Source organism: Tachyglossus aculeatus, chromosome 22, assembly GCF_015852505.1.
Source record: "Tachyglossus aculeatus isolate mTacAcu1 chromosome 22, mTacAcu1.pri, whole genome shotgun sequence".
NCBI classification, from domain to species: Eukaryota; Metazoa; Chordata; class Mammalia; order Monotremata; family Tachyglossidae; genus Tachyglossus; species Tachyglossus aculeatus.
Genome location: NC_052087.1, coordinates 10,315,442 through 10,341,824, shown reverse-complemented (window position 1 = coordinate 10,341,824; position 26,383 = coordinate 10,315,442). Strand labels below are relative to the sequence as shown.

General features: G+C 49.6%; 1 protein-coding gene across 1 annotated transcript in view; it reads right to left on the bottom strand.

Moving 5' to 3' along the window:
• The window catches only part of BTBD10 (BTB domain containing 10), a 33,012-nt gene extending 7,442 nt beyond the window's left edge, over window positions 1-25,570 (bottom strand). The window contains 4 exon segments of the mRNA XM_038764771.1: window positions 4,633-4,918; window positions 9,849-10,069; window positions 23,756-23,788; window positions 25,554-25,570. Coding sequence (XP_038620699.1) covers window positions 4,633-4,918; window positions 9,849-10,026 — 464 coding nt within the window. The 5' untranslated portion in view covers window positions 10,027-10,069; window positions 23,756-23,788; window positions 25,554-25,570.
• Window positions 25,571-26,383: the final 813 nt, after the last annotated feature.

Below are 26,383 nucleotides of genomic sequence, written 5' to 3'. Positions count from 1 at the left end.
CCAGAAACACTGGATTAGGGAGGGAGGGGGAAAGAATCTGGAAAAGTCAAGAAAGAAGACTCTGGTAGGAGGGAACCAGCCAAGAAACAGATCCTCTTCCCAACCCCTCTGCTGGCAGAATCCAAAGAGTTTCAGCCACAAACGGGAGAGAAAAAGCTAGAGACGAAAAGCAGAAAAAGCACGAGGGTTCGAACAGGGTTGGGGGAGGGTGCCGGACCCCAACAACTGGATTCCCTCTGAAGTGTTTCCAGGTTTCAGCTATTTTCCTAGTCTGTTCTCAGCAGCACAATCATTTCCCAATTTCGAAATTGACGAATCCCATCTTCATTGCCGGCGGACAACGTTGCCAACTTGTACTTCCCAAGTGCTTAGTACAGTGCTCTGCACACAGTAAGCGCTCAATAAATAGGACTGAATGAATGAACGAACGCCTCTTCCGGTTGCCAGGTGGGGGGTATTTCAAGTCAGACATATGCGGCAAATGGAAAAAAAAGAACAGCCGAATCCTACTGTGGTATCTGCTAAGCGCTTACTACGTCAGTCGATTGTATGTACTGAGTGCTTACTGTGTGCAGAGCACTGTACTGTCTCGGGAGTGTACAGTCCAACAATAAACAGACACATTCCCTGTCCACAACAAGATTACAGTCTGCACTGTACTGAGGGCGGGGATACACACGAGCTAATCAGGTCAGACACAGTCCATATCCCACATGGGGTTCACAGTCTTCATCCCCATTTTACAGACGAGGGAACTGAGGCCCCGAGAAGTTACCTCGCAGCGACCCCCGCCCACCCCCGGCTCGTCTCAAGGAAACGTATCTGTTCTGGAGAAGGAGGATCACTAAGCGGGACATTTTCCGGAAGCCCAAATGAGGTCTTTTTCACAGCCACAATCATTCGGAAATGTGCGTAGCCACATCCTCACCGGCCGGCTGAGCCTCCAACCTCGCCCCAAGGAGTTAGTAGGGGCCAACTGAGGCCTGGAGAACTCTGCTACCAAAACTGGAATGGTCCAGCTTCGACTTCATCCCCAGAAACGCCACAAACGATTGCATTTTTGCCCGTTGCCTTTCCTCCAGCTGAGATCCCTCCCCTTATTTTGGGACAGGAAGCAACTGGCCAAGTTTTCATGGAAATGAAAACAGGAAAAGATGTGTTCCCCCTCTACCAAATTGGAACCCTCCTCTACTACTGGAAGTTGAATACTGGGGGAGCTCAGCGGACACATTGCCCCCCACATATGAAAAGAGGCTTTCTTCTTGTACTGTAACCCCGTGATTAACTCAAAAAAAGGGCTCTTACTCAACAGTTTCCAAAACCCACCCGAGTCCTTTGACGGTTCCTGGGACAATTGTAACTTGCTATCTTTTTTTGAAAAAAAAAAGCGGGGGGGGGGGGGGGGGGCTTGTGGAGAGATAAGTCCTCTGCAATTCCTTTCTAATTCGTGAATCAGTGACATTAGGACAAGCCACTAGACTTGAAACAGTGTGGGGATTTGGATCAATTTTGAAGCCCAGACTGAATATTTGCAGAATTTTTCTTTAGGGTCCAATTTTACTTTTTTTTAATGGTAGTTACGTGCCATTAGTTAGTTATGGATCAAGTTCTGGGGCAGATACAAGCAATCAGGTTGGACTCAATCCCTGTCCCACAAGGGGCTCACAGTCTAAGAAGGAGGGAGAACAGGTATTTAATCTCCACCTTACAGTTGAGGAAACTGAGGCACAGAGAAGTTAAGTGACTTGTCACATGCCAACAAGCAATTGGCAGAGCCAGCATTAGAATCCAGATCCTCTGAATCCCAGGTCCGTGCTCTTTCCAGTAGGCTATGCTGCTTCTGCATAGAGGAAAGGGTAACTATCACAGCTCACCCCGCCATGGGGCAGAATGTGAGGTCTGAAATTATTCCATCTCCACTTTCCTACGGTAAGGGCAGACCCGCAGCTATGCGAAAATTACCCCATTAGGAAAAAGTTGGCAGATGCTTCCAATTCAATGCAAAACGGTTGGAGGGAGGGGGAGAGGAAGCACAAAACTCATCGCTCCGCTAGACGTTTCTCAAATCTAATGACTGCCTGCCTTCCGGGACGGATTTCGATAGCAACGACCTTACCCAGCTGGTTTCCGCTCCGGGGAAATCCACAGACACGCACCATCCCCCCGGGCTCTATCACAGTCCTTTCAGCTCAATTCTCCACCCTCTTCATCTGGGGAAGTGAGGTTAGAGATGCTGGTTTTACAGCATACCTGAGGGGGGGTTTTAAATATATTTGGGATCCAGTCAGCCTAGCCTCTCTAGTGATCAGTCATCCTGAGTCACCACCATCACCACCACCCCGTGAGAGAAACCGCCATACAGGTGCGAAGAAGGGCCGCCTTCTAACGGGGAACGGATTGATCAAGCCATCGCTCAACGGGTGTTAGTTGAGCGCTTACTGTGTGCAAAACACTGGACTAAGCACTTGGGAGAGTACACTATAACCGAGTTGGGAGACCCAGCTCCAGGAACGAACACCTTACAAGTCTGTGAGCTTGATATAGGCAAGGAACGTATCTGCTAGCTCTGCTGTATTGTACTCTCCCAGGCGTTTAGTACAGCGCTCTGCACAGAGTAAGCACTCAATAAATACCTTTGCTTCATTAAAGATGACAGAGAGGATGAACAGAGCTTCCAAAACGGAAGTGGCATAGGAAACATTGCCAGGACAAGGAAGCTGTACTTCCACAATAATTCTACAATTACAGTTCCACAACTCCAGCCAATTCTAGACTAGTTCCAAAAGGTTAAAACCAATGATGAGTTTGGATTCCCTTTTTTATTTTTTGAAATGGCATTTGTTAAGTGCTGACTATATGCTAGGCACTATACTAAGCGCTGGGGTAGATACAAGCTAATCGGATTGGACACAGTCCATGTCCCACACAGGGCTCACAGTCTTAAGCCCCATTTTCCAGACCAGGGAACTGAGGCTCAGAGAAGCAGCGTGGCTTAGTGGATAGAGCACGGGCCTGTGCGTCAGAAGGGCCACGGCTCTAATCTCGGCTCTGCCTGTCAGCTGTGTGACCTTGGCCGAGTCACTTCACTTCTCTGGGCCTCAGTGATCTCGCCGGTAAAATGGACATTAAGAGTCTGAGTCCCTGAGGGACAGGAACTACGTTCAACCTGATTAACTTGGATCTACCCCAGTGCTTGGCACATAAAGTGCTTAAAAACATGCTGGAGAAGCAGCATGGTTCACTGGAAAGAACACGGGCTTGAGAGTCAGATGTCAAGGGTTTATTCATTCATTCATTCAATCGTATTTATTGAGCGCTTACTGTGTGCAGAGCACTGTACTAAGCGCTTGGGAAGTCCAAGTTGGCAACATATAGAGACGGTCCCTACCCAACAGCGGGCTCACAGTCTAGAAGGGGGAGACAGACAACAAAACATAGTAACAAAGACAAGAAAACAAAACATCTTAACAAAATAAAATGAATAGGATAAATATGTACAAATAAAATAGAGTAATAAATATGCACAAACATATATACTCAACTGGAAAATGGGGACGAAATGTGTGAGCCCCACATGGGACAACCTGATGACCCAGTATCTCCCCTAGTGCTTAGAACAGTCCTTGGCACATAGTAAGTGCTTAACAAGTACCATCATTATTCTTCTAGACTGTGAGCCCATTGTTGGGTAGGGACCGTCTCTATATGTTGCCCACTTGTACTTCCCAAGCGCTTAGTACAGTGCTCTGCACACACTAAGCCCTCAATAAATACGACTGAATGAATGAATGAATGAATATATACTTATATACAGGTGCTGTGGGGAGGGGAAGGAGGTAAGGCTGGGGGGATGGGAAGGGGGAGGAGGGGAAGAGGAAGGAGGGGGCTCAGTCTGGGCTCCGCCACACGTCAGCTGTGTGACTCTGGGCAAGTCACTCCACTTCTCTGGGCCTCAGTTCCCTCATCTGTAAAATGGGGATTAAGACTGTGAGCCCCCCATGGGACAACCTGATCACCTTGTAAACTCCCCAGCTCTTAGAACAGAGCTTTGCACATAGTAAGCGCTTAACAAATGCCATCATCTAAATCTAAAATCCAAATCAATCAATCAATCGTATTTATTGAGCGCTTACTATGTGCAGAGCACTGTACTAAGCGCTTGGGAAGTACAAACTGGCAACATCTAGAGACAGTCCCTACCCAACAGTGGGCTCACAGTCTAAAAGGGGGAGACAGAGAACAAAACCAAACATACTAACAAAATAAAATAAATAGAATAGATACGTACAAGTAAAATAAATAAATAAATAAATAGAGTGATAATAGGTGCTGTGGGGAAGGGAAGGAGGTAAGATGGGGGAATGGAGAGGGGGACGAGGGGGAGAGGAAGGAAGGGGCTCAGTCTGGGAAGGCCTCCTGGAGGAGGTGAGCTCTCAGCAGGGCCTTGAAGGGAGGAAGAACCAAACAAGTACCGTTATCATTACTGGCTTCACACAGCAGCCAAGTGGCGGAGCCGGGATTAGAGCCGACGTCCCCCTGACTCCCGGGCCGGACCGTGCTCTATCCACTAGGCCTCGCTGCCCCCCACCGAGGCCGGCCCAGGCCCGCGGGGGAGTCCGGAAGCTTCCCTACCTGCCCAACATGGTGTTCGGCTGCGCGGTGAAGATGGACGGGTCGACGACGAATCTGGTGTTGTCCACGATGAGCGTGACGCGCTCGGAGGTCCGGACGCTGCGCGGCCCCTCCTTGGCGTTCTCGTAGACGAACACCAGCTCCCCGGCCGTCTTGCAGCCCCCGTCCGAACTCGACTGGCTGCTGTTGCGGCTGCTGAGCCCCGCGCTGCTACTGGAACCGCTCGGGGACGCCTTCTGAGGCCGAGGGCTGCTGGGCCGGGACGAGCTGTGATCCTTCTCCCGCTCTGCCGCAGAAAGACGCACCACGCTCGCTGAACCGTAACAAATGTCGGCGACATCCCCCCCCTCCAGACTGCAAGCTGGCTGCGGGCAGGAAATGTGGCCGCTCATTCGGTTGTACTTTCTTTTTTCAGTGGTGTTTGTTATGTGCTTACTAAGTGCCAGGCACTGTTCTAAGCACTAGGGTAGACAGTCCAGTCCATGGCGGTCTTAATCCCCATTTTCCAGATGAGGTAACTGAGGCACAGAGAAGTGACTTTTTTTTTTAATAGCATTCATTAAGCGCTTACTCTGCGCAAGGCACTGTTCTAAGTGCTGGGGAGGTTACAAGGTGATCAGGTTGTCCCACATGGGGCTCACAGTCTTAACCCCCATTTTACAGATGAGGTAACTGAGGCACAGAGAAGTGAAGTGACTTGCCCCACTGGCGGAGCCAGGATTTGAACCCGTGACCTCTGACTCCAAAGCCCGGGCTCTTTCCACTGTGCCATGCTGCCCGAGGTCGAACAGCAGGCAAGTGGCAGGGGGAGACGGACATTAATATTAACAATTTTAACAGACATTTCCTGCCCACAACGAGCTCACAGTCTACAGAGGGAGACAGCCATTAATACTAAGCGCTTACTATGTCTGTCTCCCCCTCTAAACTGTCAGCTCGTTGTGGGCAGCGAATGCGTCTGCTATGTTGCACTCTCCCAGGCATTTAGTACAGTGCTCTGTGCACAGCGCTCAATAAATACGATAGACTGAAGTGGCGGAGGCAGGATTAGAACTCGGGTCCTTCTGACCCAGGCTATCCACTTCACTGTACTATACTCTCCAAAGTGCTTAGTACAGGGCTTTGCAAACGGGAAGCGCTTAATAAATACCACTGATCGATTGAAACCGGGAGGGGTCTGGAGTCCGGGAATCTGGCCACCTCATAAGGGTTTCCGATCACATCCCGCTGGTGTTTTCAACCGGATTTCCACCCCGGCAAATTCCAGGCACCTGGGCATGCGGACTTTGATCCAGAGTCCACTCCTGATTCGCCACACTAACGGAGAGCATGTGCGTGGAAAACATAACAAAAAAGGGGGGGCTTGGGAAGAGGGAGGGGAGCGATTCGCGTGCTGCAGCTTGCTGTTTCGGAAGCTAGAAGAGTCAGCCGAGTTGAAAAATTTTCGGTTCGATAATTTGGATGTTTTAAAGGGACTGGACGCGGGGGTGGCAAGATGCCTAATGACGGGAGACCTTCTCGGACAAAAATGGCACATTCTAAGGGGGACCCGAGAAGCGGCAGGGCTTTTTGGATAGAACGTGGGCTTGGGTGTCAGAAGGATCTGGGTTCTAATCCCGACTCCACCACTCGTCTGCTGCGGGACCCTGGGCAAGTCACTTCACTTCTCTGGGACTCAATTACCTCATCTGAAAAAGGGGAATTAAGAACGCAAGCCCCGGGTAGAACAGGGACTGTGCCCAGCCTGATTAGCTTGTATCTACCCCAGTGCTTAGAACAGGGCTTGGCACAAAGCGCTTAACAAGTACCATTCTTCTTCACGGTTTCCTACTTTTAGCAGGATCTGTCAATTTTGGCTGAGGACAAACTAGGAAGGATGCTCTGTTCGGCGTGAATTTCGGAGCTGCTTAAATAGAGCAGGGTCCCCGTTGGATCCCACCCCCCATGACCCAACTTTGAGGTTACCCAGATTCATTCATCTCATTCTACGAGCTCAGAGGGGACCTTTGTTCCTGTTCCTTCTTTGTGGGCAGGGAATGTGTTTCCCCACAGCACCTGTATATATGTATATATATTCGTACATATTTATTACTCTATTTGTTTTACTTGTACGTATCTATTCTATTTATTTTGTTAATATGTTTTGTTTTGTTCTCTTTGTGGGCAGGGAATGTGTTTCCCCACAGCACCTGTATATATGTATATATATTTGTACATATTTATTACTCTATTTATTTGTTTTACTTGTACATATCTATTCATTTTATTTTGTTAATATGTTCTGTTTTGTTCTCTGTCCCCCCACTTCTAGACTGTGAGCCCACTGTTGGGTAGGGACCGTCTCTATATGTTGCCAACTTGTACTTCCCAAGCGTTTAGTACAGTGCTCTGCACACAGTAAGCACTCAATAAATACGATTGATTGATTGTTCTATTGTACTCCGCTTAAATTCTTACGAGAATGTTCTATGTCCTCAAACAATATCGACTGTGATGCGGGATGAAGTAAACTTTTTTTTTTTAACACTAAAGAAGCAGCGTGGCTCAGTGGAAAACAGCCCGGGCTCTGGAGTCAGAGGTCATGGGTTCAAATCCCGGCTCCGTCGATTGTCAGCTGTGTGACTTGGGGCAAGTCACTTAACTTCTCTGTGCCTCAGTTCCCTCATGTGTAAAATGGGGATGAAGACTGTGAGCCCTACGTGGGACAATCTGATCACCTTGGAACCTCCCCAGCGCTTAGAACAGTGCTTTGCACATAGTAAGTGCTTAATGCAATAATAATAATAATAATAGTACAGTGCTCTGCACACTGTAAGCACTCAATAAATACAACTGACTGACTGACAGATCTGAGCCAATGTAAATGAATGTCTGTCTTCCCCTCTACACTGTAAACTCATTGTGGGCAGGGAATCTATCTGTTTATTGTTGTACTGTACTCTCCCGAGCGCTTTGTACAGTGCTCTGCACATGGTAAGCGCTCAATCCATTCATTCATTCAATCATATTTATTGAGCGCTGGTCGTGGGCAGAGCACTGTACTAAGCGCTTGGAAAGTACAATTTGGCAACAGATAGAGACAATCCCTACCCAAGATCTGAATGAAGGAATGAATGTTGGCCCCGGAGGGATGGAGGACATCCAGACTTTACGTTACATCTGGACAGGGAACCTCAGGCTGGCTCCATTTGGTGGAGTTTGGGATCTCTCCTTCGAATGGCCAGCCCTTCCACACAGCCTTGTCTCTGCTGACGCACAATAATCATCATTATGGTACTTGTGAAGCGCATACTATGAGCTACAGGCCCGTCCACAGGCTGTGGACAGGGACTGTGGATGTTACATCGCACTGTATTCTTCCAAGTGCTTGGTAAATGCTCTGCACGAAGTACTCAAAAAACACGCTTGTGCTAAGCGCTGGGGGAAGATACCAGCTCATCAGGTGGGACCAGACCAGGTCCTACATGGGGCTCACAGCTTTAATCCTCATTTTAAAGAGGAGGGAACCGAGGACCGGAGAAGTGAAGTGACTTGCCCGAGGTCACACAGCGGACAAGGGGAGGAACCAGGGTTAGAACCCAGGTCTTTCTGAGTCCCAGGCCCGGGATCCTTCCACTCAGCCAGGCTGCTATCTACTCAGCTGTGCTGTTGAGTTGCACTCCAAAACACATTCCATTATGTGTTTTGAGTTTTTTGGGTTTTTTTTTTACAAAGTAGTGTTCAGTATCTGGGAATAAAATAATCTTTCTCTTCTGCCTTGAAAGGTAAGGCAGACTAATCTCTTTTAAAGCCAGCTTCAGACTCCAGTAGAGGCCGAAAGAGCCCGCTCTGGGTGCCTTCTAAGCTGTTCTTTGCCAGCAAGAAGCAGCAAGCCAAGCCCAAACTGATACTGAGGACCCCGGGAGTGAATCAGGATTTCACTCTACAAAGCTAGACGCTGTGAAAATTCAGCGGGCCACACGCTATTGGCGGCAGTTAAAATGAAAAGCCCTACTCTGGGAAGAGGAAGCAGCTTGGCCTGGTGGAAAGAACTCAGGGCTGGGAGTCACAAGGAACCCGGTTCTAATCTGAGCTCCGCCACTTGCCATCACTGTGTGACCCTGGGAAAGTCACTTCACGTCTCGGTGCCTCAGTTCCCTCATCTGCAAAATGGGGGGGGGGGGGGGGAGGGAGGGTCACTACCTGTTCTCCCTCCTACGTGGGACCTGATAACCTTGTTCCTTCCCCAGCATTCAGTTCAGTGTTGGGCACATAGTAAGCGCTGAATGAAATGCCACAACCATCATTACTGCCTGTGTATAGACTGTAAGCCCGATGCAGAAAGGGGATGTGTCCGCTTGTTGTTGCATGGTCCTCTCCCACGCGCTTAGTACAGTGCTCTGCACACAGTAAGCGTTCGATAAATACAACTGACTTTCTCGGAAGGCATTGGATAATAATAATGATGGCATTTATTAAGCGCTTACTATGTGCAAAGCACTGTTCTAAGCGCTGGGGAGGTTACTAGGTGATCAGGTTGTCCCGCGGGGGCTCACAGTCTTAATCCCCATTTTACAGATGAGGGAACTGAGGCCCAGAGAAGGCCTGGAGGCCTTCCCAGACTGAGCCCCTTCCTTCCTCTTCCCCTGCTGCCCCCTCCATCCCCCCAGCCTTACCTCCTTCCCTTCCCCACAACACCTGCATATATGTATATATGTTTGTACGTATTTATTACTCTATTTATTTATTTTACTTGTACATATTTATTCTACTTATTTTATTTTGTTAATATGATTTGTTTTGTTCTCTGTCTCCCCCTTCTAGACTGTGAGCGCACTGTTGGGTAGGGACCGTCTCTATATGTTGCCAGCTTGTACTTCCCAAGCGCTTAGTACAGTGCTCTGCACACAGTAAGCGCTCAATAAATACGATTGAATGAATGAATGAATGAAAGTGACTTGCCCAAAGTCACACAGCTGACAATTGGCGGAGCCGGGACTTGAACCCATGACCTCTGACTCCAAAGCCCGTGCGCTTTCCACTGAGCCACGCTGGCTGTACCATTATCTTGATTATCTTGTCCTCTTCCAGGCTCTTAGTACAGTGCTTTGCACGCAGCAAGCGCTCAATAAACACCATCGACCGTCGGCCGTGCCATGCCACTGTCCTTTCTCAAGCGCTCCGTTCAGTGCCTGGCACGCAATAAGCGCTCAATAAGTCCGACCGAGGGAACGTACCGACGTGGTGGTGGTGGTGGTGGTGGTGGTGGTGTTGCCTGGTGGGCGAGGTCACGTTCCTGATGCAGGGCGTTAGCTGGGACTCGGCTCTCTCGTGGGACGAGTCCCGGGACCGGTCGCTGGACCTCCGCCGGTCCCGGGATCTCTCCGGGCCACCGCTCGCCCCGGGGATGCTCATTTTGATGTGCTCTGTCCCTCCCTTGGCCCCGCGGGATGGCGTGCTGAACAGAAGAAAACCGAACAAAAACCAACAGTGACATCCGCGTTCCCCCTTGAGACTGTAAGCTCGCCGTGGGCACGGAATACGACCGTTTACTGTTGTACGGTCCTCTCCCAAGCGCTTAGTACAGTGCTCCGCACACAGTAAGCACTCCGTAAATACGACTGAATGAACGACTTCTATATTGTAGTCTCCTGAGAGCTGAGTACAGTGCTCTTCACACGGTGAACACTCAGTATGACCGAATGAATGTGCCTGCTTACCGTTAAACTCTACTTTTCCAAGTTCTCAGTACATTGCTCCGCACACAGTACGCGCTCAATAAATACAGCTGAATGAATCAATGTCTTTTATAGTGTACTCTCCCGAGAGCTAAGCACAGTGTTTGGCACACAGTAGTAAACCCTCCATAAATGACTGAATGAATCAATGTGCCTGCTTTTCGTTATACTGTACTCTCCCAAGCTCTCAGTACAGTGCTCCGCACACAGTAAGCGCTCAGTAACTATGACTGACTGACTGTCCCCCTTTCCCCCTTTTAGTTTCCCCCTTTTAGACTGTGAGCCCACTGTTGGGTAGGGACTGTCTCTATGTTGCCAATTTGTACTTCCCAAGTGCTTAGTACAGTGCTCTGCACATAGTAAGCGCTCAATAAATACGATTGATTGATTGACTGATTAGGATACGGGTCATTTGTACCGTCAATGAAAAAAGACTAGGGCTTTCCAAAAATGAGGATGCTTACAATGCTCTCGGCAACCAAGGCATACCACCTTTAAGGTCCAGTTCCCTGGCTGATCTACCAATTGTATTTATTGAGTGCCTACTGTGTGCAGAGCACTGTACTAAATGCTCAGGAGAAGACAATATAATCAATGGTGTTTACTGAATGCTTACTGTGTACAGACCACTGTACTGTCACCTTGGGGGAGTTAAACAGAATTTGCGGACATGTTCCATGCCCGTAACAAGCCTACAGTCTAAAGGGGAGGCAGACATTAATATTAACAATTGAGAATACGCCATTTAAAGATATGTAAATAATGTGCCATGGGGTTGGGGAGAATAATTATTCATTCAATCGTATTTATGGAGCACTTACTGTGTGCAGAGCACTGTACTAAGCACTTGGGAAGTACATTCATTCATTCATTCAATCGTATTTACTGAGCGCTTACTATGGGCAGAGCACTGCACTAAGTACAATTTTCAGCAACAGAGACAATCCCCGCCCACAAAGGGCTCACAGTCTAGAAGTGGGGAGACAGACGTCAAAACAAGTGAACAGGCATCAGTAGCATCATTATAAGTAAACAGAATTATAGACATAGACACATCATTAATACAAATAAACAGAATTATAATTACAAATACACATATATATACACAAGTGCTATGGGGTGAGATGGGGTAGATCAAAGGGAGCAAGTTGGGGCAATGGGGAGGGGAAGGTGGAATCAATCTGGAAGGCCTCCTGGAGGAGGTGAGTTTTCAGAAGGGCTTCGACGGGGGAAATGTGCTAGTTTGGCGGATTTGAGGATCAAATGCGCAAAGATGACAGAAATGACGGGTACATTCTCGCCCACGATAAGCTACTGCCTCGGGACTGCCTGATTCACCCTTTCACCCTCTAAAGACGTGGAAGAAACAACCCTTCTTGGCTGCATCCCTAGAGATTTTCTGCTTCTCTGAACTAGGAGGGTGAGTGGACCTCCGCATCGACTTAAGTTCATCTCGGAGAGCCAAAGAGTGGGAAAGCGCCATTTTCCCAGCCTAACTACACCCACCCTCAAAACTCTGCTGTGACTATCATGGGGCCTCCAGAACACTGCCAGATAATTCATTCACCAGATCATATTTACTGGGCGGTTACTGTACTAAGCACTTGGAAGAGTACCATCCAACAATAAAGAGACACATTCCTTGCCCAGATTAGATTTTAGGGTTCCTTCTTTTCTCTCTAGGCCCACCTTAAGGGAAGAAACATGGCCTGGTGGACAGTGCACGGGCCTGGAACTCAGAAACCAGGTTCTAATCTCCACCACTTGTCAGCTGAGTGACTTTGGGCAAGTCACTTCACTTCTCTGGGACTCAGTTACCTCATCTGTAAAATGAGGAGTAAGACTGTTTAACAATTACCATAAAAAGGGGTTGGGGGGGGAACGCCTATCCTCTTCTGTTTAGTCGTTTCCTCCATTCATTCATTCATTCATCTCAATCGTATCTATCGAGAACTGTATTAAGCACTCGGAAAATACAACAGCACTGGCCCAGGAGCCGCAGTGGCCAGTTGCAGAGTCCAGAGAGCCAAGTGTTACACCCAGCTCTGTCATCAGCCTGCTGTGTGACCTCGGCCAAGTCGCTTCACCCCTCTGGGCCTGGCTCCTGATTCTTTATGGAAAGTCCCTTAGAGAGCAAGAACTGTGTCTGGTCTGATTTAGGCTTAGGAGAGTGAGCACTTAATAAACACCATCTCTTCCCATCTCTCGCTCCCCCAAGATGACTCTCGGTCCGACCCCGGCAGACGTGTCCAGGCTCGGGGGCTAATCGACTGGAGGCTGGTGGCCCCGGGGCTGCCGAAAGGCAGGGGGAGGGAGCCACGTGAGTGCAGACATTTGTCTTCAGGTAACCAAGTCTACCCTGTGCCAAGTCAGGAGGGCTCTGGAAAAGGCCCTGCACCCCAACACTGCATCGCCTGGGGGTGGGGGAGACGACACGGGACGGGACACTCTTTTTCGCTTGACTGCTCCCGAAGGGCTCGGTAACCTCTCCGTTTTGGCCCGGGGTGGCGGCCTTTTTGACCCTCACGCTCTTTGTGAGGTGGTTCCCTTTCCAGAGGGCATCTCAGCCGGGCCCGATTCAGTGACTGCAGCTATTCAAGGACGCCTCCCTGGAGGCCTGGACGCCTGACAGCCCGCATGCTTCACTCCGGGGACCCACCCAGCTGCACCACTGACAACGGCCGATGCAGAGAGAGAGAGAGAGAGATTTGGGGCCGTTTAGGGGACGGGAGAAAATTCTGAAACTCGACATCCTCTTTGGGTTTTTTTTCCCGTATCAAGGTGGGCATCTCCTTCCCATCAACCATTTCCCTGCATCCCAGGCCTTAGAGAACTAGGCCAAGGAAGGGAGTACGCCAAGCGGAGCGAACCTTTGATGCAGGGGAAGTTACTGCTGCAATACCTCCCGCTGCCAAGTTCCTTCTGGCCCCGTAATAGGCAAGCCTACACTCTCCGGATGCAAGGCTGGCTGGAAATGTACCGGGCGAGGGTAAGACGGCAAGGACTGGCGCGGGTAAGGCAAACGTTCGATTTGAACCCGGGCCAAGCAGACTCTCATTAAGGAGGACGGTGTTCTCAGACGACGGCGTTCTAAGCTCAACTGACTCTGGAAACCGACTATGAAATCGTCTGGGTCTCAGGCCCGTCAAGGGGCCGGATCTCGGAAATGCTTATATCTGTAAACCGATACAGCGATGTCCTAATCCGCTGCAGCATCACCTAAACTCTCCCTACCCTCAGAAACGACCTTCAAAAATGGGTGGTTTTACGGCTTCAAAGGTGGTGTTCTTTTAGACCTCCATTTCAAGGGCTTGTTACGGTGGCCTGAAGAACTCACGGTAATTTCTGGGGCACTTGCAGAGTGTAGGGTCACAAGGTGCCCCACTTTATTTTTAGGCTATTTGTTAAGTGCTTACTACGTACCGGGCTCTCTACTAAGCTCCCGAGTAGATACGAGTTAATCAGATTGGACACAGTCCATGTAATGTGGGGTTCCCAAGTCTTAATCCCCACTTCACAGATGAGGAGAGTGAGGGCCAGAGAAGTGGAGTTTCTCGCCCAAGGTCACGCACAGCAGTCAAGTGGCACAGCCGGGATTAGGAGCCAAGTCCCGCTAACTCCCAGGCCCGAGTTCTTTCCACCAGGCCAAGCTTCTTCCCCGCTTTCCATAAACGCTCACGGGGATCGCTTTCTTCACATTGGAGATGGGCATCAGTCAGAGAAGGAGGTTGTTGGGAAAGTGGCAGGAACCGGTGAGGGTGGACAGGCACAGTATGGGCCATTCTCCTGATTATCGGGTAACTACCCCAGTGCTTAGGACAGGGCTTGGCACATAATGAATGCTTGACAAATACCATGATGAGGAAGGGAGGGTGAGGATGGAAGGAGGATGAGGATGGAGGGAGGATAATAATAATAATAATGGCATTTATTAAGCGCTTACTATGTGCAAAGCACTGTTCTAAGCACTGGGGAGGTTACAAAGTGATCAGGTTGTCCCATGGGGGGCTCACAGTCTTCATCCCCATTTTACAGATGGGGGAACTGAGGCCCAGAGAAGTGAAGTGACTTGCCCAAAGTCACACAGCTGGATGATTTATTATTATTATTATTATTATTAGGAGTCCCAATCCCAATTCAGCCACGGCTGCTTTCCTGGTCAAAATCCGTGCAGCCAAAGAAACTGCTTTAAAGCCTCGCTGCACTGTCCTGGGCCCCTGCGGTTGCAAGTTCTTAGCACAGTGCTCTGCTAACGCACGTGCTCCGTAAATACCACCGCCGGATTGCCGGGAACGGCCCGCTCCGTAGGGGTCACGCCCCATCGGACCCGGCACGGAGGGGTTGATGCCTGTGCCTCGGGCTAGCCCCTCCTGCCCCTCAGGTGGGGAAGGCGCCAGAGGTGCCAAGATGACGCCACTACTCCCCACATTCGGGCCCAGGGGATGCTGGAAGTGAGCCGTCCCCCTCACGGCTCTCCCGGGGGCAGGGTTTCCATTCCCTCAGCCCTCGGCCACCAGATAGTAGCGCTGGCAAGGCGGGCTAGTTGAGCCCAGGACCCCCCGAGAAGGGGAAGGGACTCTTACCTGGGGGAGGAGGAGGAGGAAGCAGAAGATGCTGCCACTTTTCTACATCTCAGCAACGGCAGTCGCCTGTCTGCCTGGCTCACGGGCTGGGGAAGGTCCCGCACCCGGGGAAGGGGGCAGAGGGGAAGGGGAGACTCTTGACGAAAGCCTCTGTTGTGCCGCACTGCTGGGAGGGGGTCCCCCGAGGGGCGGAAAGGGGGGCTCCTCCCAGTGGGAATCTGCAGCGGTGGGCAGGGAAACTGCTGCTCTTCAGCCCGAGGCGTGTCGTCCTCGGCTCCTTCTCCCATGGGCTGCCCACCCCAGCCCGGCCCGGCCCAGCGACACTCAGACAGCTTCAGCGCACTGACCACTGCTCCTCCTCCCCCGGGAGGCCCACATCTGCCCAGCCCCTGTGCCTGCCAAAGGCCCGGGTTGCCTCAGTTTGCCCTCCTCCACTCCTCCTCCCCAGGACCGCCCACCCGCACTGAGCTACAGCCTCTGCCACGGGCCAAAGGGAACCACGGCAACTACCCTTTCCTTATTTATATTATCTTCTCTCTCTCTTCCCCCCTCCACCCTCCCCCCACTTCGTCCCCATCCCCAATACCCTTCCCCTTCAAAGCCTCGCAGGATGGCTAAGATTCTGGAAGACAGATATCAAAATGAACTGGGGAAAAATGGCTCTTCAAAATCTCTTTTGCGTTTTTAGCCATCTTCAGCACTTACGTGGACTTATTCTTATTCAGCCACCTCATCCTGACAGGTTCCTGTGACTCACTGCTATATTCTTTTCTTCCATCCTGCTCCCACTGTTTATAAATCATTCTACGCCCAGTTAGTGCACTCTTCCAAGTGCTTGGTTAAGTGCTCTGCCCACAGCAGGGCGCTCAATAAATTCAATCAATTGCATTTATTGAGCGTTTACTGTGGGTGGAGTGCTGAATTAAGTGCCTGGGGGACTATGGTGAAACAGAGTTGGTAGACACGTTCCCTGCCCACAATGAGCTTACAATTTAGATGGGGACAGGGCCATTAATATAAATCTCCAGTGGCTGCCTGTCAACCTACGCATCAAGCAAAAACTCCTCACCCTCAGCTTCAAGGCTGTCCATCACCTCGCCCCCTCCTACCTCACCTCCCTTCTCTCCTTCTCCAGCCCAGCCCGCACCCTCCGCTCCTCTGCCGCTCACCTCCTCACTGTGCCTCGTTCTCGCCTGTCCCACCATCGACCCCCGGCCCACGTCCTCCCCCGGCCCGGGATGCCCTCCCTCCGCACATGCGCCGAGCTAGCTCTCTTCCTCCCTTCAAAGCCCTACTGAGAGCTCACCTCCTCCAGGAGGCCTTCCCAGACTGAGCCCCTTTTTTCCTCTCCTCCTTCCCATCCCCACCGCCCTACCTCCTTCCCCTCCCCACAGCACTTGTATATATTTGTACAGATTTATTACTCTGTTTTACTTGTACATATTTACTATTCTATTTATTTTGTTAATGATGTGCATATAGCTTGAGTTCTATTTGTTCTGACGATTTTGACACCTGTCCACGTGTTTTGTTTTGTTGTCTGTCTCCCCCTTCTAGACTGTGATCCTGTTACTGGGTAGGGACCGTCTCTATATGTTGCCGACTTGTACTTCCCACGCGCTTAGGATAGTGCTCTGCGCACAGTAAGCGCTCAATAAATACGGCTGAATGAATGAATGAAGAAATTACGGATCTGTACCTAATTGCTGCGGAGCTAAGGGAGGAGTGAATAAAGCGTGCAAATCCGAATGTAAGGGTGAGACGGAAGGGAGTGAGAGAAGAGGAAATGAGCGCACTGTCGGGGAAGGTCGATGGGAGGAGATGTGCCTTCATAAGGCTTTGAAGGTGGGGAGCGTGATCGTCTGTCGGATCTGAAGAGGGAGGGTGTTCAAGGCCAGAGGAAGAGGTTCCATAGAGGTCAAGTGCCACACAAAACATCTAGGGACAAAACAAGCTCTGACATCACAAATACAGGATGGGGAAACACTGATTGAGCACAAACTGGGTTTAATAAAAGACCTGGAACTCATAGACGGTCACAAGACGGCTCAGTAATAAAGCAATTTAAAAAAATCAACACAGTACTAAGAAAATAACTGAAGACTTAGGCAAGTATTAGGAAGTGATAGCTTCACTACACACTGTTTTGGTCAGGTCCTCATTTAATGGGTCTGGTTCTGATCATGGTACTTTCAAAAAGATGTACGTGGCACTCAAATGGACCAAGAGAAGAGCTACAAGAATCATTTAATGGCTGGAAATAAGGTCCCAAAAAACAAGCAAAGCAACGTGGGGTTTTTAACTTGGAGAAGAGCAGCCTGAGGTGGACTTAACTGTTGTCCTCAAGTAATAATGATAATAATTGTGGTATCTATTAAATGCTTACTTTGTGCCAGATACTGTACCAAGCACTGGGGTATATATAAGCAAATTGGGTTGGACACAGTCCCTGTCCCATGTAGGGCTCACAATCTCCATCCCCATTTTCCATATGAGGTAACTGAGGCCCAGAGAAGTGAAGTGACTTGCCCAAGGCCACACCACGGACAAATGGTTGCTCATCAAGTGTGCTCTGAGAGGCCTGGACGAGGGGGACACACAAAGGCTGAAGTGGAGAAGGCAGCTGGACACAGGGCTCAGATTCCGGACAGCCAGAAGGCTAAAACTTGAACGGATTCCAAAAGAGCTGGTGGACTCACTGTCTTCATCCCCATTTCGTGGATGGGGCAACTGACGCCCAGAGAAGTGAAGTGACTTGCCCAAGGTCACACCGCTGACAAGCAGCACAGCCAGGATTAGAACCCAGGTCCTTCTGACTCCTGGGCCTGTGTTTTACCCACCGGGCCACACCACTTCTCTGTTTGATATTCATTCATTCATTCAATCGTATTTATTGAGCGCTTACTGTGTGCAGAGCACTGGACTAAGCGCTTGGGAAGTACAATGATTTTGCTATGCCCCTGACTGGAGGGGTAAGAGGGAAGGAGAGAGTTGGGCCTGGGGACATCTTGAAGGTGACTAATCCCTCTAAGAGAAGCAGCGTGGCTTAGTGGAAAGAGCACGGGCTTGGGAGTCAGAAGCCATGGGTTCTAATCCCGGCTCCACCACGTCTGCTGTGTGACCTTGGGCAAGTCACTTAACTTCTCTGAGCCTCAATGACCTCATCTGTAAAACGGGGATGAAGACCGTGAGCCCCACGTGGGGCAACCTGATCACCCTGTAACCCCCCAATGCTTAGAACAGTGTTTTGCACATAGCAAGCACTTAACAAATGCCATTATTATTATTATTATTATTATTAAATTAATTCTGAATGAGGGCAGGGCACGGAGGCCGGCACAGCTCGATGTGTGGCTGAGGGCGGCGATGGGAGGGCGATCCATTAGGGAAACAACATGGCCTAGCGAGGAGAGCCCAGGCCTCAGAGTCAGAAGGACCTGGGTCCTAATCCCGGCTCCGCCACCTGTCTGCTGTGTGACCCTGGGCAAGTCACTCAGCTTCTCTGTGCCTTAGTCACCTCGTCTGGAAAATGGGGATGAAGACTGTGAGCCCCAGGTGGGACAGGGACTGTCCAAGCTGATGATCTTGTACCTACCCCAGACCTTAGAACAGTGCTTGACACACAGTAAGGACTTAACACCATTAGTATTATTATTATTACTCAAAAGTTGGAGGTTTGGGGAGACCAGACATACCGATATAGGAGGGATACAGGCGGCCCACGTTCCCTGTGACATCGGCACCGCCCAAGGCGGTGTAATTTCTCCACCCTGCCCTTACCACGGCTGGTAGTGGTGCAGTTGGGAATGCCGCCCTACAACACAGAGGACAGTCCGGGAGTGGGGGTGGTTAGGTCAACCCCGAGGCAATTCAGTCCCAGCTCAGCCTGAAGCGGTGGGCTCCTGGGTCTGAAGGAAGCCCCCTCTCCCAAGTAACTTACTGTCTACTGTGGCAACAGCAAAAAGGGTCACAGGCCCCAAAGGTCCAGAGATCGCCTCCATGTGAACAGTGAAGCTTTCCCCCGTTGGGAGTTCATTCACACAAGCCCAGTTTTTCTGCTTTATTTTTTTAATGGTATTTGTTAAGCCCTTACTATGGACCAGGAACTGGGGTAGATAAAAGCCCATCGCAGTCCACGTCCCGCATGGGGCTCAGTATTATTTCCTTTTTTAGAGATGAGGTAACAGACACAGAAGTAAAGTGACATCCCCAAGGTTGCAAAGCGGGCAACTGGTGGAGCTGGGATTAGAACTCTGGTCCTTCCAACTCCCAGGCCCGGGCTGTATCCACTGGGCCATGCTGCTTCCCAGTGACAATTAAGTTGTCACAGCTAATGTTGAAAGAGAAAACGTCTGTCTCCCCCTCTAGACTGTAAGCTTGCTGTGGGCAGGGAACGTGTCTGTTAATTGTTATACTGTGCTCTTGGTACAGTGCCCTGCACACAGTAAGCGCTCAAATATGATTGAAAGAAAACTGGATTTTTGGTTGACCATAACTCTGATTGTTGGCAGAGCCTTTGAGAAATCACTTAAAAAAAAAAAAAAGAGGCTACCAAGACTGTGGGAAACAAACTAAAGAGTCATCCCGGAAATTCAGGACTCAATTAAAGATGGATAAAAATGATTCACAGCAGGTGATGCATTAGCGTTTTATGGGGCTAGATGGAACTGAACAATAGATAAGGAACCCATGTTTGGGAAATGAAACCTTCTGAAAGGCTGAGGAGCACTTCATTCCCATTATTCCATTATTCACCTGTCCACTTGCTTTGTTTTGTTGTCCGTCTCCCCATTCTAGACCGTGAGCCCGTTGTTGGGTAGGGACCGTCTCTATATGTTGCCGACTTGTATTTCCCAAGCGCTTAGTACAGTGCTCTGCACACAGTAAGCGCTCGATAAATACGATTGAACGAAATGAATGATTTCCTTGCAGAAGCCTAGGGACAAAGGTCTCCCATGTTAAACACCACACTTCTCCTTAATAGGATAACCGGTGGCCCTGGAATGCAAGTACCGGGGACAGGAGGGAGTAAGGGGCAGGCCGGGCTACTGTGCCTGTCCCCTTCCCAGCCCCCGGATCTTGGGCTCGAATCCCTAAGGGCTCTGCTCCTCCCTTAACTCCCGTCCCTGGTCTATCTGGGCTCCGCCGAACGGGGCCCGGGGGACAACGACATGATGACCCTGGAGAAGGCAAGGGGGGCAAGCAGTGACAAAGGTACTCTACAAACCAGGAGCCGGGGTGGGGGGGAAGCAAAGGCCAAAATCTGCTCCTTCCCCAAGGTTACACAGCAGGCCAAGTGGTGGAGCTGGGATTAGAACTCAGGTCCTTCCACTCCCAGACCCGAGCTCTATCCACTAGGCTACGCTGCTTCCCAGAGCCAATTCAGTTTTTACGAGCCAAGGTTGGGACGAGAAAATGTCTCTCTCCCCCGCTGGGGCTGTAAGCTCACTGTATAGTGCTCTGCACACAGTAAGCGCTCAATAAATACGACTGAATGAATGGGCACGGAATGTGTCTTTACTGTTATATCGTGCTCTAACAAGTGCTTAGTACAGTTCTCTGCACACAGTAAGCATTCAAATACGATTGAATGAATGATTGACTGAATAGAATGATCAATTGAATGTCTCCCCCTCAATCTTCCTCCCCATGGGCTAAGCCTGACAAAGCGGGGAAAGAAAGAAAAAAAAAAACATGCTAATGCCAAGACTCTGCCCCACTTTGGGGGGCTGAGAGCCAATGGAGAAATAGTTCCCACCCAATACAATGTCAGTACCATTTTTACCCTTTTTTAAAAATACCCAAAGTACCAAAAATGACTATTGCGTGCTCTGGGAACTAAAGTTTGGGGGAGAACAAGCCTAAAGTTTCCAATTTAATTCAGTACCCATCACATGATCTAAGAATTCTTAAATCCGCTGCAAAGCTTAGGCCAGAAACTAATTATTCAGGTGATGCAATCGGAGCACTAACGCTTTGGAAACACTGTTAGCCATACCTGGACTGACAAGAAATCAGCCAAAAGGATATCCTTTAAGTTCTTTACTCTCTTGCCATTTCCATTTTTAAGATTTTTTGTGGGGGGGTGCAGAGGAGGGGAGGAACAACAAACTGCAGGAATTCCAGCTATGATTTGGCAGCTTAACATTCTGGAAAAGAGTAGGGCTGGCTTGATGAGATCAGAAGTTCCCATCAGAGCACAGGCAGTACAAATGACTTTGGGATTTCAAGAGACCGCTACACATTTATTCATTCAATCGTATTTACTGAGCGCTTACTGTGTGCAGAGCATTGTGCTAAGTGGTCAAACTTGCCAGCTGCCCCTGCTTTCCAAAAATCAGTCGTCATTTTGGGCCCACCTTCTCTTGGCTGCCTTTGGCTACGGGAATTTGCCCCCAGTTTGGGGGAAAAGGCCAGGGCAGCTGGCCCCCTGCCCCTCACTGACCCCTGAGGCCTTCACATCTTCCAGCTGCCCCCAGTACGGCTCGAATCGGTCCTCAGTGGATTGTACTATTGTTTCACCTGTATTGGCACTGGGGTTTTTCCAAGTCAGCATGCCACGCTAGGTTCAGACGGCACGTATACTGAACGATATGCAAGGCCCATTCACCCGGCTCGGGGGGTTGGGGGGCACTGGTCGTGTCTACCAACTCTGTTTTGTTGTACTCTGGAGAAACAGTGTGACCTAGCAGACAGAGCCCGGGCTTGGGAGTCAGAAAGACCTGGATTCTCATCCCGACTCTGCCACTTGTCTGCTGTGTGTGACCTTGCGCATGTCACTTCACTTCTCTGGGCCTCAGTTACCTCCTCTGTAAATTGGGGATTAAGGCTGGGAGCCCCATGCAGGGACTCTGTCCAACCCAATTTTCTTGTATCTCCCCCAGTGTAGAGAACGGTGCTAGGCACATAGTAAGCGCTTAAAAAGTACCACAATTATTATTATTACTCTCCTAAGCATTTAGGACAGTGCTCTGCACGCGGCAAGCGATCAATAAATACCACTGATTGATTGGAGAAGCTAAATCTTAACTCATCACAAAGGCAAGTTTCCTCTCACCGGTCCTGATGAAAATGACCCGCTTTCTTCCTGCTCCGTTCTCTGCCGGCCATTTCTATTACATAGTAAGACTAGTAATTACTGGTCTTTTTTAGGGGCAGATGGGATAAACTGTTCCTTTGGTCAGATCTTCCTATTTGAATTAGCCCTAACATGTGAAAGGAAAATTATCAACGCCTAGTCATCTTAAAAAAAAAAAAGGAGAAAGAGAGAGAGAGATTGGGTCATTTCCTTTACTACAGTTTAAATATTAAATTCTTCATTAACATGAGACACTCTCCTTGTCTGCTCCTAATATAAATGATCTTGTCTATCCTTTAAGTGCCTTATTAGCAATGATTTTGCAATTTAATATGCAGACTTGTGGAGGGGGGGGGCTGTTTAGTGCTTCTGACAAACTGGTGCATCCTCACTTGAACAGTCTGACACATTCTGTACTTCAAAATTCCCAGTACGCTGAAAGCAATTCGATTTCCCAGGACTCTCTTTCTTCCAGTTGGGCTTTTCCACATCCTTCCGGGCACCCCTCCGCCCCCTCGCCAGTTTAACCAAAGAATCGAGGTGGACAGGGATCAATTTTTTTCTAAAACCACCTCAGAGCATGGCTCTCTCCTTCCAGCCGGGTGACCAAAGGGTAAAAAGCAGAAACCCCAAGACGATGCCACTCACTGCAGAATTCCCATCTGTTCCCCGACGGCGGAAACGAACTTCTCGACGTGCATACGGAACGGAAACCGAATTCAGCGCTCAGGCACAATGACCCTGCGGGGTGTTCTGTCACTTTCACGTGCACTTCGAAAAATGCCCGGGATTTAAGCAAATTCCCTGCTCAAAAACGGGAAGGGGTAATGCCGGCTGGAATCAACACAAGTTGGAACCAGGAAAAGCAGGGCTCTCTTACAGCCACAGTCCTGCTCTGGAGGCGAGATTTTTTTTTTTTAGGTATCTGTTAAATGCTTACTATGTGCCACATACTGTGCAAGGCACTGGGATAATAATGATAATAATAATAATAGCATTTGTTCAGCGCTATGTGCAGAGCACTGTTCTAAGCGCTGGAGGGGGGATACAAGGTGATCAAGTTGTCCCGACTAATCAGATTAGACCCATGTGTCAAATGGGGCTCCTAGTCTTCATCCCCATTTTACAGGTGAGGTAACTGAGGCACAGAAGTGAAGCAGCCTGCCCGAGGTCACAGAGCAGATGGGAGGCAGAGCTGGGATTAGAACCCAGGTCTTCCGCTTCCCAGGCCAGAGTCTTCCCACCAGCCGCGCTCCTTATAACGCTTTAGTAAAGGACCTGGAGGCTCCCATTTCCCTGCCAGCTGAGGTGACTGCTTAGAGAATCCATCTCCTTCCCACTTATTCCCAGGGAGACTGTGCTTTACTTTAGACTCGCAAGTCAGAAGCACTCAAGGCGTACTACTGGCAAAAACCTGTTGTTGAACGAAAAGTTACACAATAAGAACCCAAAATAAAGAGAGGGCGGTGGAGTAAATCTATTTGATTGGCAGGCTCAGACAACACTGCTGCATTTGATCATCTGCTGACTTTTCATTCCAAAACCTCTCATGATCAATCTTACGCCAGGCAAAGAGTCGGTCCCAAAGGGCTGATTTTTGCAGATAAAAAAGGCAAATCCAATCAACTTGATTCCCCGGTCCCTTGTGAAATGATTAGATCCTCCCTTCACGAGGGTCAGAGGAAATGTGCTCTTGTTGGGTAGTTAACTAATCAAGGGAAAAATTGAATAGCCTGAATCTGTACCTGAAATGATGGCCAAAAGTGTGATGCAGGTTTCTGAAGAAAAAAAGAAATCGACCGTTGATTTTCTCTCTCACAATATATGTGATTAACCAAAAACCACCATTTCCGATTCCAACCCTTGCGCTACATTACAATCGTGTCCATATTTGGCTTTATTTCTTTCCTTATACTGCTGCTGGGCCATTGCATAAAACCATGCAAATGAACTCTGAGGGCTAGAAAAGACGAGAAAAAAAAAAATCACAGGCTCTCTGTTTCTTTCGGTCTACAAACCAAATAAAAATTCAAAAACCACACTGGCAAGGGTTTTGGACAGATTTAAGTGACCCCAACTAGTCCAAAACCTGGGCTCTCCATCCTTCGCTTAAACAGAAGTAGAGTGAGGTGCTGAATGAAATGAGAAGAGATAACAGGCAGAAAGGTGTGAGTTGAGCTTCAGCTGTTTTCATTTACAGTTGAGGAGCAAGAAAATTAACAGGATTAGATTGAGGCTCAAATTTGGTCAGTGAGTGAGGCATGCTGAGGATATGCAAATGCTTTCTTACCATATTGCGATGAACCATCAAGATTCTGCCAGGGAAGGTTGTGGGGGGATAATTTCCTATTCGTTCATTCATTCCATTGTATTTATTGAGTGCTTACTGTGTGCAAAGCACTGTTTTAAGTGCTTGGGAGAGGACCATATAACAATAAGCGGACACATTTTTCTGCTAACTTCAGGTGAGGATCTCACCTCGAACAAATTCAATGGTTTAAAATGTACGTACTTAAAACAGTAATAATAATAATAATAATGATATTTATTAAGCACTTACTATATGCCAGACAACGAACTTAGTGTTGGAGTGGATACGATCAAATTAGGTTGGACACAGTCCATGGCCTACAAGGGGCTCTACAGTCTTAATCCCCATTTTACAGATGAGGGAACTGAGGCACAGGGAAGTTAAGTGACTTGCCCAAGGCCACCCAACAGAAAAGGGCGGAGAACCCATGCCCTTCTGAAAAACAGCTGTGAGTTCCCACAGACTGTCCCGCTCAAAGCCTTCCTTGACCACAAATGCCCCAGAGTTGAAGGACAGAGAGAGGGAGAGTGGGGGGGGGGAGAGAGAATGGAGCAGATTAGCCAAAATGTGTACAGTGTTAATGTCCACTTCCAAATTAGTTAGCAGTTTTCTCTGCCCATTTGAAATCTCACTCTGTCGATAAGAGCCGTTAACCCCCGTTTGGAAAAGAGGACCCTTTTGGAGAGTGTCAACTTCATGCGCCAATTTTAAATGCGTTCCAAGACGGGCTTTGTTTTGCTGGCCGTTCCTCAGCTGAACAATAAGGGTCAAAGCGTGACCGCGCCGAGTTGCCCCAACCACCCGCTCGCTCCTTCTGACATGCCTGACGGCTCAAGGGACCGATCACCGGATGAAAGCTGAGGAGTCCCCCCGCTCAACGCCCAAAAGACCGGGAAAAATCCCTTGCAATTTGGTCTTCTGTATTATCCTTTTCGGCTTTTACTTTCAAGCTATCGGACTCATCGCTGCAAAGTTAATCTTTCCCTTAAAAGGGACTCTTCTGGGGTTCCCCTAAAGCGGGGGGGGGCGTCTCCGTCTCAAGGCATACTTTAAACAGCAACTGAAAAGATTCCAAACCCACGGAGGATAATACAAAGGCACTCAACTTCCTTCAAAAGAGCTCGGTACTGGAGTCACACAACCCCACGGACACACACACACACAGACACAGACAAATTGACCTTTTGTCATCCAAACCGTCCTAAGATCGCACTGCAAAACGGTCCACACACCTTTCGGCCCCGAGACGATGACCGTGGAACGGACGGACGAACGGACGAACGAATACACACCTTCCCGCTGGGTCCGCCCGAACAGGCGCACAAAAACAAAGGAAAATCTTTGAAACCCGAGCACAAAGGAGCTCTGCCCTCTCGAGCAGCGCGGCCGCGAGAGCCGGGTCAGCATCTTCGGACATTACTAGCAAAGTTGAAGGGAATCGCTGATTTTCCCATCGTCATCTCCGGAATCCTCCACCCTACCAGACACCCCGCCTCGCTTCCTTCCCCGGCCCCACGCTCGCCCCCTTTTCCGTCGTGCCTTCCCTCCAAGAGGCGATAATCCCCCCCCCTCCACCCTGGCAGCTCTTCCGGCTGTTCGATGTTTGGCGTTGCAATGCCACCCCTCCCCTCCTCTGGATATTAATTCAGCTCGTTTCCTCACAGCCGCTGACTCCGCCGTGCGTAGTGCGGCTCTGACGTCTTGGACCTGACGGCCTCCTGCGAGCTGTGAACGCTCGGTCTCTCCATCTCCGAGCGGCCCCTGGATATTGCGATCGCCAGACGCGCCAAAGAATGAGCGAGAGGAGAGAGCCTCTTGGTGGCTTGCCAGGTGCCATCTGTACAGCTAAATCTAGCCCCCAGCGGCTTGCCAGGTTTCCAAAGACATCCTTTTGCTTTTCTTCTCCTCCTCCCGCCCCAAAAAGAGAGCAAGGATTCGCCGGGAACTAAACCCAAGGAGGCGAAGTCAAGAGACGCCCGCGACTAGCGATGATTTAGAGCGAACTCTTACGCTCCTAAGACCCGCACCCCCTCTGCACCGTACACGAGGACCGGACGGTTCG